The following is a 14,349-nucleotide window of genomic DNA, read 5'->3' as shown; positions in this document are numbered from 1 at the left end:
AGATTTCAGAACTGAGGTGATACTTCTTGAGTGAAAAGCAGCTCCTTGTCTTCCACCATCATTATGGCATTATGGCATTATGGCATCATGAGATTGCTCTCCTTCCTGATAGAGCGCCAAAGCAGACAGTGGCTCTATAATGTGAAAGGCTCATTAATTGGATCTCTATATTTTCATAACAAGTACTGCAGTCACAAGGCACTGATCAGCTTCAAGGAGCATGATTTCTCTGTGTTAGAAAGATAAGGTTGATTGTATTTTCACACACGCACGCACACACATTTTTCGATTTTTTTTTTTTCCTGGTTGGCTTTTTGTAGACATTGGTGATTTCAAACTTTTTGTGCACTGGAGGCAAATAACTGACTGGAAAAGAGAACAGAACAGCTTTGGTAATGGTGCTTCAATGGATAACATACAGACTCACAATGGACCCAGTGTTTGACTCCTGAAACTCTTGAAAAAGTACACTAAAAAGTACATTATGGCCACATTTTCAAACCTGGATTGCAAAAGGCTGTTTTTGCCAATCCTACCTCGAGTCTTGACAACAACATATCATTTTAAATTTAGAAGGCTGACTGTAGATCCTCTTTGTGGATACCGGGTCAGAAGAAGTCACAAATGGAATCAAAAAATACACCCAGCTTTCCCTGATTCCTAGTAGAATAAACCATACAATGTTGAACAAAAAGTTGGAGCCACATTTGTGAAAACTTTTATTTCAATATGTAAATTTTTGAGAGAATGAAAAGCCCAAGGAGGAAATTTTTAAGGAAAAATTCAACCATTAAGAATATTACCGGTATGTCACAGGGTTGAGCTTAACATAATTGTCTAACATGTTTTTGAATGAAATACCTCTGCTGGTATTAGTGTTTCTTTTTGAATGGTTCTTCCAATTTGGCACATACATTTCTTCATATCTCAGCCTTTCAGTGGAAAATTAAACCCAAGGATGCTTTAATTATCCAATAGGATTTTTTTTTTTTTGTTCTTGTTTTTTTTTTTCTATTTTTTGCTAACATAGCTTGATGGTTTTATGTCTTAAAGAATTAAATTAATCAATCTTTTTTCATTTGTTTCACAGGTAATGTTGGCTGCTTCTTACTGGTCATTACTGGCTCCTGCAATCGATATGGCAGAGGATTCTGGGAAGTACGGTTCATTTGCATTCCTTCCTGTGGCTGTGGGATTCTCACTCGGGGCAGCTTTTGTTTACTTTGCAGACCTTGCAATGCCTCTATTGGTAAGAAACTCTCACTTGTAGTATATTTTATCTATGTTGTAGATTAGTGTCTCTGGGTTCTAAATGTTGTTGGAACATTGATATCTGCACCCCCCCCCCCCCCCCCCCCCCCCCTCCCAAAAAAAGAAAACTAGCTGAGCAATAAGAATAGAAGTAAACATATCTCCCTGTATCACAATAGTAATAGATTAATATGTAACCAGTATTTTTAAATACATTATTAGTACTACAATTAAAAAAAAAAAAAAATAATAAGGAAGCAATCATTGCTCTAAGTAATTCTAACAACAATCTCTGAACTATAATCTTTCTTAAGGATTCATCTCACATTTAAGTTTATTCCTCTGCTGACTACCAAGTGGAAGTGGAAGCTTCAAATCCCCGTAATAATGGTTAGAAATCAAAAGCAAATGTGCAGTGTGATTCATTTTGAACTTTCGCTATGCAAAAAAAACTGAGCCTGGAACACAGGTTTGTCAAATTTTTGCACCATACTTACGGACATTTTAGAGTCAATTTAGATGGCAAGTTAAGGCGTGACATCATATTGATATGGTGCCTAGCACATTTAATTAATTCTATTCACACATGATATAAACATTCAGACTAACAGTACTGTAATGACTTAAAGCTGGGCCACTTCTTTATTCCATAAGAAATTGTTGAGCATTTATGCTTTTCTTAGCAGAACAGAAGTCACATGTGGTCCACTCTATTGACTTATACTGAAGGATGATGTGATGATTTACTATCTACATGATAAATGTATGTAAAACTCTTGAATACTTTTTAACTTGAAAAACAAAACCTTCAGCAGATGCAGAGCTGAACATAACCAAGCCATGCATATTAAAAAGAGGATAAAAACATGTTCACATGTTTTGACAGCAACCCTTTTAATGCACTGAGGTGATATGGAACAAATGTGAGCTGACCTTTTTTCAATTATTGGCCTTTTTAGAAATCATCGCATCATGCATATTGAAGGCAAAATGATTGCCTCTTGCACTACTTCCCTCTCATTAATATACACATACAGTGTTATGAAGTGGAGCTTTCACAGAAGGATTCCTTTAGAATGCGGCAAAGCCCATGGTGTTAAAATATTTTTATATTCTGATGGTGGAGCATTTTATCATACAAAGGTTGGTCAAAATTTGCTGGATTGCATCCTCAGGGAGGTTTGGAGTTAGATTTGGTTTGGACTCAGCATCAAAAGGTATGTGCTTTATTATAGCCTTTATGATTACATTTCCGATTAGTTTATTCCAACTGACTAATAGGATATTTACTTTAATTAGTGTTTAAATTAAGTTCATAAAAGGTTGCCAATGTTAAATCATTTGATAAATCACTTAAGTACAACATCAACCTCATAGCACTCACCGTCTTTAGCAGTTTTTGATGGTCTCTGAGGCTCCGACACAAGCATAATAGAACAAGAGTGTGTTGATGCAGAGAGCTGCCTGAAGCCTCTGAAGTCACACCAGGATTGCAGCAAATTACATATGCAGGAGCGGCTGACACATTATGGTCAACCAGTCTCAAGATGACGCACAAACAAAGACTCATGAAAGTGGAGGATGATGCATCCTACCCAAACAAGCAGGCTTTTGTACATCAAAAATTGATTTTCTCATTCCATTTTTATTTGTAAAACCATTTCAGATTTATATGTCGAGTAATGGTGAATATTGACATGTATTGTCAAGCATCGCAGATGGTGTTCATGTTTTCAAATGAAAGAAATTGCACCTAAAAGAATATTCTATACAAAATGTACGGGCAGGGAAGCCATCACGATTGGGTGAAGTAGACCATGAGAAGTGGTCTGTTACAAACCAACACAGACACAAAGCATTATAGTGCTTTTTTATGACAGAAACACCCTGATCAGCTTAATTCCAACCATTAGGGGCAGTCTTGAAGGAAATGTTATATTGGAAATAATTAAATGTGTGATCCCCTTCCTGACCTGATGTCATTCATGCACCAGTTCAGTCTGTACACCCTCTCAGAACTTTGAAGCAGAGGCAATGTTCTGCCTCTCATCGGAGGCCAATTACAGTATAAAGCGGATAAAGTTATATGCAGTTATCATGACATTCCCTGGTTTTAAGCTTTATAGATAATCTTCAAGACATGATGATCACATAATAGCATTGAGAGTTTCAAGATCTATTTGGTGCTTCTATATTAAGTGACACAATAGGTACCTCTTTATCTTCACTTTTCTGGAGACTGTAACTGTTAAAACAAAATAAGAAAATTTTCAACATAATGCACCAAAAATGCATACCAATAGTACAGACACAACTGAATTAAGCTCCAACTGTCATGTACTGCATTTGGTCAAGTTTAAAATTGGTTTTTAAATGGCAACCTGTTTTTATAGACACAGACCGGGCTTTGAAATTGCCCTATGTCCAATTGTGTGACTAATGTTTGCACGTTTTTATGAAATTGTGATGTGTGTAGTTTTAATGCCTCTTGCATAATGCCTTCTGTATAGGTACTTGTCACTCCTTTACACAGGATCAGGAGTGGCTTCATGCATTATTTTTATCCTTGGTAGGATGCAGTGTAAACAAAATATTAGCTTTGATTTCCCTCATCTTTCACTCTCATCACTTAGCAAGCACCTGCTGCATTTTTCTTCTCTGTTTTCATCTACTTTATTCTTTTATCTCCTTCCCATCAGGCTCTGCCTCTTGTTTTCTTTCTTTCACTACGGCCTTTTCTTTATCTGATACCATGGCGACAGAGGTGAAGACGTCATTTTGCAATAATAGCTTACATGAAATCATGAGTGGACACAGGGGGTCTCCATGCACACACACATCAGGGGTTAGGGCAGGGTGGGGAAATCAATGTTTGGACAGCTGCTGGTACTATCGTTACCATCTCTTCATCAAACACTGCAAGTGAGTGCGGAATGATTTAAGGGAAAGGCAGGCAGGACAGAGATGGAGAGCTGGGGTGAACTGGAACAGATAAAATGGGATGGAATGAGTCAAAAGATTGATAGTCAAATCGAGCAGCATTAAAGCACAAAACACATGGGAAGTAGAAACAGTTCTAGATATATGCTTCTTTCTCAATTGTGTCATCATATCAGTTACTGTATATTGAAATACTTAAAATATCTTAGACATTTGCTTTGGGAAAGTGCAGTGTAGATGGGCCAGTATTTGGGAGCAAGTAAGGAGTTAAAGTCACTCCACGAGCCACAGCCACTGAACAGGTATATTTTAAAGTGTTCACTTTTTTGTTCCATTTGGTAAATAAATAGTTTAAGGATGCAAAATTATGAATTTTTGAGCTTATACCAACAACCGATAATTACCTGCCCCTGGAGGATAATTCTGATACAATTGCCGATAATAATTTGATCACATTTTATCACATTTGATCACATTTTAGATAGAAAACAACTTTATTCCTCTTAAAACATTTATAGGCTACAGCTGTTGAGAACTTTATTGAATCCATTCTCCATAATCCTTCCACACGTAAAATCTTCAGTTGCCCTATAAAACAAGTTGCATTAAAACCTTTTTTTTAACCAATTAAAAATGGTTAATGCTATTAAATGTCGTCATCACATAACATGGTTGGAGAAAAGAATAATATATAGAATATTGATGTATACATTTGAAATGTTTCTATTTTTGCAGTTTAGATTTCAGCAGAAGAATGTATTGGACTTTTTAGGCAAATGGAGAAAATATTGAAATTCATGTAATTCATAATTTATCTGTGGCATTGAAAACACAAAAGGTATCGTTAATGGGTTATCGAGATATATTAAAACCCCTCTGGTCTTACAAGATATGTCACAATGCCTGATGACAACTAACTGAACTAAAGTTAGGTGCGATAACCATTGTAATGTTTAAGGAAGAGAAGGAAAATGGCCTGCTTGCACATTCAAAGATGCTGTGTTTTATGTCCTTGTTCGCAACCACAGTCAATTATTACCCTTATAAAAAAAAAAGAGTCATATTTATGATCAATTTAGTGCTTTTATGTTGATTTGGCCATTAAAGTCTAGGAGAAAAACATCCTGAATTAAAGCTGCTGCTGCATCAAATGTTTGAGGAAGCAACATTATTATTATTCCAAAGCAACATTATCCCAATGATGAATAAATTTCAGAGAGTTCAGCATAGAGAGGAAGTTGTCTGCAAATTTAGGGATTCAAATTGAGCAATCTCTTTTTTTTTTCTTTTACTCTTCAGGTACTGTCATGACTGCGATGTGTTGTTTGCCACAATCCTGCTTGCTCTTACTTGACTGAAATATATTCTTACATTAGCTCCCCAACCTTGAGCTGGTAGCATCACCATAACGACAAATACTAATCAGGGACAAAGGCAGCACTGGCAGTCTGGGAGCATTGCCCAGTGAAATACAGTATATCACAATATAGAAAAAGAGGCTTTGGCCTGATGGTTGTTAATAATGATAGCACAGCAAACACATGACATCTTCACTATTTACTGTCTCTGGTGAAATTTTGGCCTACTAGAATCACCTAACTGGATTGTTTTTTGTCATGGTTACATGGTTTTCTGATCCTCAAACCTTGAGCATTATGCAAGGCAGTTTTCAAATATTTTAATTGCTTCAGTCCCTCTATTCTCCCCATCTGAAGACACTGAAAGATAAACTAAAGATCAGAGTTTTTCTTCAGGTTGTTCACATTGTTTTCACAGGTGTGAAAGTGCCTCTAAACCCTGGCGCATAGAAACAAGCGAACTGTGATTGTATGAAAATGTGGCTCTCCTTTGCAAGTAAACCCTTGTGCAGATTGCTTACAGTGTGTACATATACAGATTATCTAGCCAACCAAAGACAGGAAGTCAGCCAAGGAGAGAACAACAACAGTGCAATTTAAAAAAAAACAAAAAAAAACACCAGATAAAGAAACTGTCGGAATAAAATCATTGATTGGTCAAAGCGCTGTTAATTTTGAGAATTACACTCTTGAATGAATAGTGTCTTCATTGCATTCAGTTTTTTTTAATGTTGTTATCTTGCAAGCAACAGGCATTGGTGTTTAGAAAGCTTTAGACCAGGGGCCTAGGTTCGGTGAGTTAGTCAACCCTGATTTATATATATATATATATATATATATATATATATATATATATATATATATATATATATATATATATATATATATATATATATATATATATATATATATATATAAATTAATAGAGTACCAGGTTCTCTCTCTATATATATATTTATATATAGTTTGAATAAACAGGAGCAGTGATGAAAGCCTAACTATGCTTTCAGATGACTTCCCCTGTCACTGCTAATCTATTTTAGCAACCAGATTTGACTAATAAAATCAGTATGATTTTTAATACATGCTATATCAGCTCTGGAGATACCTGGTAGACAGCAAACGTTGACCAGCCTCCCTGACTCCTCTAAAGGCCCCTCATTCCTCTGTGGTTGTCTCCTGACCCAGGCTGACTGACCTCAGTGATTCCTTTCGATTAATAGAGACAGTTTGTTAGCAGACATGCAGTTGACTTTTTATGAATTATCTCATCCCATTCCGGTTTATTTTCCCATTTTTTTTACCTCTTCTATTCTGGACACATCAATCACTTTTTCTTTTTGGCCACCGGACTTATAACATTACAGGTGTATCTTAGCAACGCTGACAGTGCTTTATTTTTGTCAAGAGATCTACATTCTCATGGCAAAAGCGATGCAGCAACATAATGCTTTCTCATTGGTCAATAAGAAGCTCATTACATGCAAGTGGAGTCAGCAGCGACAGTCTGCAATTTGCTCTAACAGTTTAATTAGAATAAAAATCACCCAATGGGTATTTTTAAAGCATATTTTAGTGTCCCATAATGGGGCAATTCTTTTTTTTCTCCAATTAATACTCACTAACTCAATCAGCAATTTTCTGTCACACAAGCTCTCGCTCTTTTGCTACTGCTTTAGTATTGCTTTTTTAATGTGTGTGTGTGTGTCTGTGTACATGTGCACACGTGTGAAAATATACCTACTTTCTTCATATGTGGTGATTAACACTTCAGACTTGCTAGAAGTAGGAGGATTGAGGTTTTATTTCACCTGTTGCCACAGAGAATCATATCAGTGTTCCATTGATGAGGCTTTTTATATCCTCATGCAAAAGCTTAACTCAGTGTAACCTTGACACAGAATTGGAATGGACTCCTACCCCTTGTTCTGAAACTGAAAACTCAGAAAACCCAGAGTTGGACATCCTAGAGATCAGTTGACTTGTTAAACCTGCTTTCTGAAGCAGGTCCCCAGAAGGGGTGGGAGCTTACAAGTTATACTCTCTCCTTTTTCAATATGTCTTCGTATGTAATTATATCAGTCAGTCAGTTATCAGAAGTGGTTAACATTTTAAAGGTTATTTCCTGCACATCAAAGCTCTCTGGAAGACATACCTACAAAGGCATAAGAGAAAGAAATGTCTGTTTTGCTGTTTTTTGTCAGGGTCACAGTGGGAGCTCTGAGCAGATGCGACCTCATTACATTTTCTCTTGCGCCTGCAGTCAAACAGGCTTCATCTTTTATACGTGGTCCCTGTCCCATTCTTGTTCTGAAACTAAAATTGTGTTTTGTCTTATATTTTCACCTCAGAGTTCAGCTATTTTTGTGACAAGAATTAATTTATCACTGATTTGACTGCATGATGGGATAAAATGGAAATTAGCCTTGTGCTTGTTCACTGTGCCCTGGTGTCCCTGCCTAATGAATATAATGTGATTGCAACACAAATGCTCCATTATTTTTCACCACATAGTTGCAAAAAAAAAAAAGACAGATAGACAGATCTGAACTTGCAGCAATCTCAAAAACTGTCATTGTTACATGTAGCCATATTTCATTTTAATTAAACTTTTGCTGAACTCTACACTCTTGGGGTCTTTGGCCATCCAAGGTGTTATTGAACCTCAAAACTAATTAATGAAATTAATAAATTAAACAAAACCCAAAAAGTAAATTTGGTTTGCGGTTGCTCTTCATTAAACACACCACGAGGCAACAATATGGCATCAGGGGTACTCTATAATATACTGCATCATTTGTCACGCCCGATGATGTGACATCCTGTCTTTGTGAAATTAAATGTTGGGTGTTTGGTACAAATATTATTTTACACTCATCAATACTAAAAACTTTTCTAAAGGACAGGGCAGCAAATTGAGAAGAAACCCCAACCCTTTGTGAGGTGAATATCCTGAATTAGGATGATTACCATTGAATGTTCAAAGGACAGAAAAAGCATTACCGGTAATTAGATTGAGACCACTAAGTGAGCATTGCTCTTATTCCAGGAAAAATTGTGATTTTGACACACACAAAAAGTAAGACTTGAAGTAGGGCCACTCCTTTTGGGACAGAATGGAGTGCTTTCAAGCTTTGGTTGCCATGGACCTTCAGGGACATATCCAGAAAATATGTGAACTAAAACTTTGGCTGTTTCCGCCCAAGGTGTCTTATGTGTATAATTATCTCTGTTTTGCCTCCTCTCCTTATGTGCACATACCCAGTGCTGGAGAAGAAGTAGACCTTGCCTGAAATAAAAATAATTTAGACAGACCTGCTTTTGGTTTCTCTCATAATTCTCTTACGATCTAGTTCTCTGCTCCAGTGTTTGTCCGTATACCGTAATATTGTTAATTTAGATAGAAATTTAAAATCCATTTACAAAATGTCTTTGTTCTATCCATCTAACTGCAGAGTTAGGGTTATGGTTAGTGTTGATTGTATCTAACAGTTACACAAACAGATAATATGGACCTGGTTTTATTGCTGTCTCTATTGCTGCCGAAAAGCAACAAATAAAGACTTGGCTTGGTACAGAATGAAAGAAGATCACATTAAATCGCACCAGTTTCTTTTTATGATGATACATACAGTTTTAGGCAACTGTTCATTTAGAGACAAAAGTGTTGTTCCATGATGTACAATATCTTGGGCTACGTATTGGAACAAGTGTAAAGTGTTATGTTGATAAAATCATTTAATAGCAAATATTCATTATAACTATTGTGGTTGAAATGCATAAATGTCTAGCGGAGAGTTCACTGGCCTGTTAAAAGAAAACCCAATTCTAAGCCCAACCAGTGGTTTTAACTTGAATTTTGGACGTGTACATTTCCTGGAAGAATACGGGATTTAGTTACATACAGTTGCAGATACACAGGTAGAGAAGCTCCTTGAAAGCTCTCATTGTACTTTGTTGCATGTATTTATGAGGGTTTGCACCCTTTTCTGTGCAGGGAAATGTACATTCAGTCATTTTTACATTTGCCTACATTACTGTGTACCCCTCTCTGCTAAGTTCATGTGTGTTTACTATTTGTAGGAGGTATAAAGGTTATTGGAAAACACTTAAACACACGCTAATTCAATGTATGATATTTTTTGAAATGTGTAAATTTCTATTGTTTGTGCAGTTAAAACCTGTTCATATAATGCCAGTGGAAGAGAAAATGTTAAGGCTGCAGAGTTGCACAAAGGAGTTTTTAGGGTCTGGATGCTTTATACGCTTGTTCATAAAATAAAAGAACGGAAAACACTGCATTCTTTATTCTATTCAATGATGGAGTCTCAAGACTTTTTAAAACTATTTGAAATGTCTTCTTCCTGATCAGGTTAGGTTACTCCAACATTTCCATCGACACATTTCATGCCTAATTTAAAGTGTTTTGCCTTCGCTGTATCTTAATTGATAAACCTCTAGGACTACTTATGTTTTTAATTTAATCCAGTTAATTCCAAACTTTGCCTGTATATCTAGATAGTGATCTCTGAAATTTTTAGCTTCACAAACAGTTTTGGTAAAAAAGAGTGTGTCTACTATGTATGTATGTGGAATATTTTATCTGTGCATTCTGTTAGATTTTAACATCAGGTACTGGATGCTGCTTAAAATGCTTTCACACAGTTTCAAACTATCTAAAGTATGCATTCATACACAAAGCTGCTTCGTAGCAAAACAACTGCAGGCTTGATTCTGGCTTTTGAAAACAGAAGCTATCTGGTCCATGTAGCATCTCCAGATGCAAAATCTCCCAACTTACACACATAATCATTGTGCGAGATGTAATAGGCTACCATATAAAGGTTTTCTGAGCATCAGGTGGTTCCCTGCTCAATTTTTTGGAACCTGTTCTGTGAAGCTGAATCCCAGCCCAGTCCTTGACATGTCAAAATGTAGCCTTTACTGGAATTTGACACAGTGACCTTGTGCCCGCTCTGATAATCATACCCTAGATCAGGGGTGGCCAACCAGTCAGAGCCTAAGAGCCACATTTTTTACTGTGTTACAGCAACGAGCCACATCATACACATGGGCACACATGAACATCACCTCATCCCTTCCTCACACACACAGACCTCTGCTTAGCTAGATTTATTGTAAATGTCACACACCAACATGATAATGACAGAATTTGACTTCTACAGACCACGGGCCAGTCGTTTTCAACATTGTGTGCACTGTCTCACACACACAAACTCTCAATTCAACTAAGTCCACAAACAAAAATATAATAATTAAAATATCTTTTTTTTCACTTACTATGCATGTTGCTTAGTGGGACTTCTGGCATTCCTTGCTTTGAACAATCAGCTTCAAATCTGGCTTGTATTTAGTTGTTGCCACGTGAAGCAATTCTTTCACATGGGTGTCAGTCAGAACAGATCGATGCTTTGATTTCACGTGTTTTAGGGTAGAAAACAGACTCACAGACGTATGTTGACCCAAATATTGACAGTATCTTAAGCGCAGCCCGTTTGACATTGGGGTATTTTTTCCATTGGAACACTTTTCCAGAACTCAATGGGCCCTTCCCTTAAAGCAGGTTTCAGTTGGTGCTCCTCACAAAGATCGATAATCTCCAACTCAGCTGCAGCCTCATCTGTGACTAGCGGGGCTTTCCAACAGTGCGTCTCCACATTAAAAGGGGCAACGAGGAATGCAATCTGTGGCCTTTTCAGTTGTAGATCATGGAACCGAGTCACGAAGCTTTCGTGCAGGTTTTCTCGTTTGGCTGTGCATTTTCCCCCTGCCATTTTGAAGGAGAACTTGACACTAATTGTTTACTCAAAAGATCTTGTCCCTACTGAGAAACTTTGCGGTATTTTCATCTAACGCGCATGCGCTTTTGGCGAAAGTACCGTATTGAACTCAAGCGAAGCGAACACGCACATTAAAAAAACACAAACCCAAACTTCGATTTGAACGTTAGAGCCGCATGGAAACCAGGCAAAGAGCCGCATTTGGCTCGGGAGCCGCGGGTTGGCCAGGCCTGCCCTAGATCATCATGATCATCTCATGATGTCTCGGCTGTCAATCAATCAATAGATGGATTTGTATGAATTTAAACATTATACATCTATTTGTTTTCTACCACACATCCCTTAGCATAGGTATCCCTGCTATGTAAGGGTGAGTTGCAGGGTACATTTAAACTTCATTCTCAAAATAAATTCTGTTGTAGGAGCAAACAATTGTGCTGGGTCAAATGTTGTGCTAGTAAACTTGTCAACATGAGCTCTTGTCCTAATTTTTATTTTTTGATCACATTGTGAGGATATTCCCCTGTTGTTGGAACTGACTTATTTAGGTTACTTTTCTACCTTTCTTTTTATGAAAAGAAACTAGGTGAAAGCAAAACTGGCTTAAGTTTACAACTGACTGACAGCTGAATGGTTATTCTTTCAAGGTGAAGGAAGGGTGGATGTAAATAAAATGCCGTTAGCTGACAGCAATGTCAGCTAATCATGATATTTTAAGCATAATCCTGTGATTTCAGTTCCCTGATGTCCAAACACAGGTAATTGTTTTGGGTTTTTTTTGGACGGACTTGAATTTAACTTTACATATTGTACATGAAGTTTCTAAACATACTTTTTATGACAAACTTCAGAGCTGATATTTAATACCATGCTGACTTGGGTTGGCTTTGTATAGCATAAAAGCTATCGTATCTTTCCAGGAGAGAGGCAGGATGACAACATAATTCCAGAAACATGAATAACCATGTGGTTATTTAAATGTCACTTTGTCAGATGGAATTTTATAAAATTATTATTATTAATAGTAATTAAATATTCTTGTTTATAACCTTAGGGACAGATGTTGAACATTTTACACCTCTTGAATGCCCCCCACAGTACTCAGTGCCAGTGCTGCCATTTGCTCTGGGTTGAGTGAAAAAGAATGACTCCTCAATCAGTTCTCCTTTGAATTGGATCTAATTAGCATGTTATTTCCTGTGGCAGCAACTAATTTTGCAGTCACTGACTCCGACTGCCCACTGTGAGCTGATTATTGAATCACTCTGCTCTCAACAATAAGTACGCTGCTCCATTTCCTCCCCACTAGATTACATTTTTGCTGTCAATCATGTCCTCATTTGATGTGTAAAGACTTAAACTTTATTGTAGCTGAAGCTTCAATTTCTTTTCTGAAAGGCTTGAAGTGTTTGTAGAAATTAATCTGATTATTATTTTTGTTTTCAATCAAGGCTCCATTTAATCACAATAGATTAAAACAAATTAGATTGAGAATAAAAATAAAACTCAATTATAGCTTTAAAGAATTAGTAAGTTCTCTCTGAGAATCCCCCCCCCCCCATCTCATTAACTAGGGAATTACTTTTCTGGAATTCTCAGGAGTAGTCCTTAAAAAGGTCAGACTCAGAGTATTGCACTTTTTAAGAGCATTCTGACATGTCGGATGTCTTGAATCCTTTGGTTGTGGAATGGATGTGTTATTGAAAATGATACCAGCCAATGACTTGATCTCATTTCAAAGACACCTTCCTCATTTGCATATCTTCAATATGATCAAGGAAAGAATAATTGGAACTTGTACTTGGTAGTGTAGAGCTGTATGTTTGAATTTTATTCACATTGGTCTCAATTGCAAATTGGCTTGATTGTATTTAAATTGCTTTGGACAAAACTATCTGCAAAGTTACTTCAATGTAATTGCTACATTATGATAAAAATGCCCCGGTTTTGTGGTTGTTTTTTTTAATTTACATTAAAAACTGTTGATATATTATGTCTTTCAGTGTGTTAGTCTGAAATTGTTACAACAAATCAAATCAAATCAATCTTTAGTTATATAGCGTCTGTTACAGTCGAAATTGTTTCTAGGTGCTTTACAGAATCCCAGGACCTAACCCCCAACTAGCAACAGTGGCAAGGAAAAACTCCCCTTTAACAGGAAGGCGTTGAGCAGGACCAAGCTCATGTAGGAGGACCCTCCTGCTGATGACTGGCTGGATAGAGAGAGAGGAGAAGGGGGAGAACAGGTAGAGGAGAGAATAGGCAGAGATCATGGAAATACATTAATTATAACAAAGTGCTGGTGTAGGAGTTAAGTCGATCAGCAGGGTCGGAGGTCAGCAGGTCAGCATACAGCTATGAAGGCGGCTTGCCAGGTGATCATGTTTCTGGACCCCACCAGCCTCAGCCTATAGCAGCATAACTAAGAACCTAATCATTAGACGACCCTCTAAATATGATAATTATGTCTAGGATAGTAACTGGAACTACAGAATTACTGATAATGAGCTTTTTCAAAGAGGAAGGTTTCAAGTCTAATCTTAAAAGTAGAGATGGAGTCAGCCTCCCGTACCTGGACAGGGAGCTGGTTCCACAGCAGGGGGGGCTGGTAGCTAAATGCTCAGCCCCCAATTCTACCCTTAGAGACTCTGGGGACCACAAGTAAACCGGCATTCTGAGAGTGGCGTGGTCTATTGGGATAATAAGGCATCACTAACTCCTCCAGGTAGGATGGAGCTAGGACTCTGAGGACCTTGTGGGTCAGAAGAAGATTTTTTTAAATTATTGTAAATTTAATGGGCAGCCAATGAAGAGATGCCAGTACAGGAGTTATGTGATTTCTTTTGTCAATACCTGTCAGAACTCTGGCTGCGGCATTGCGGATCACCTGGAGGCTTCTTAAACAGATGTTTGGACACCCTGATAATAAAGAATTACAATAGTCCAGACTGGAAGTAACAAATGCATGGACTAACTTTTCAGCATCATGCCGCGTCAGT

At 37.3% G+C, this 14,349-nt stretch overlaps 1 protein-coding gene across 3 annotated transcripts in view; it reads left to right on the top strand.

The window, feature by feature from the left end:
* The window catches only part of LOC101072377 (zinc transporter ZIP11), an 83,172-nt gene that overhangs the window by 9,736 nt on the left and 59,087 nt on the right, over positions 1-14,349 (top strand). For all 3 annotated transcript variants that reach the window (XM_011605302.2, XM_003961373.3, XM_029845612.1), the window contains exon 4: positions 1,091-1,249. In XM_011605302.2, the coding sequence (XP_011603604.1) occupies positions 1,091-1,249 (159 nt within the window). The remainder of the gene's footprint in view (positions 1-1,090; positions 1,250-14,349) is intronic.

This window comes from Takifugu rubripes, chromosome 1 (assembly GCF_901000725.2).
Source record: "Takifugu rubripes chromosome 1, fTakRub1.2, whole genome shotgun sequence".
NCBI classification, from domain to species: domain Eukaryota; kingdom Metazoa; phylum Chordata; class Actinopteri; order Tetraodontiformes; family Tetraodontidae; genus Takifugu; species Takifugu rubripes.
Note: the sequence above shows the minus strand (reverse complement) of the source record. Positions and strands in the feature narration are given on the sequence as shown.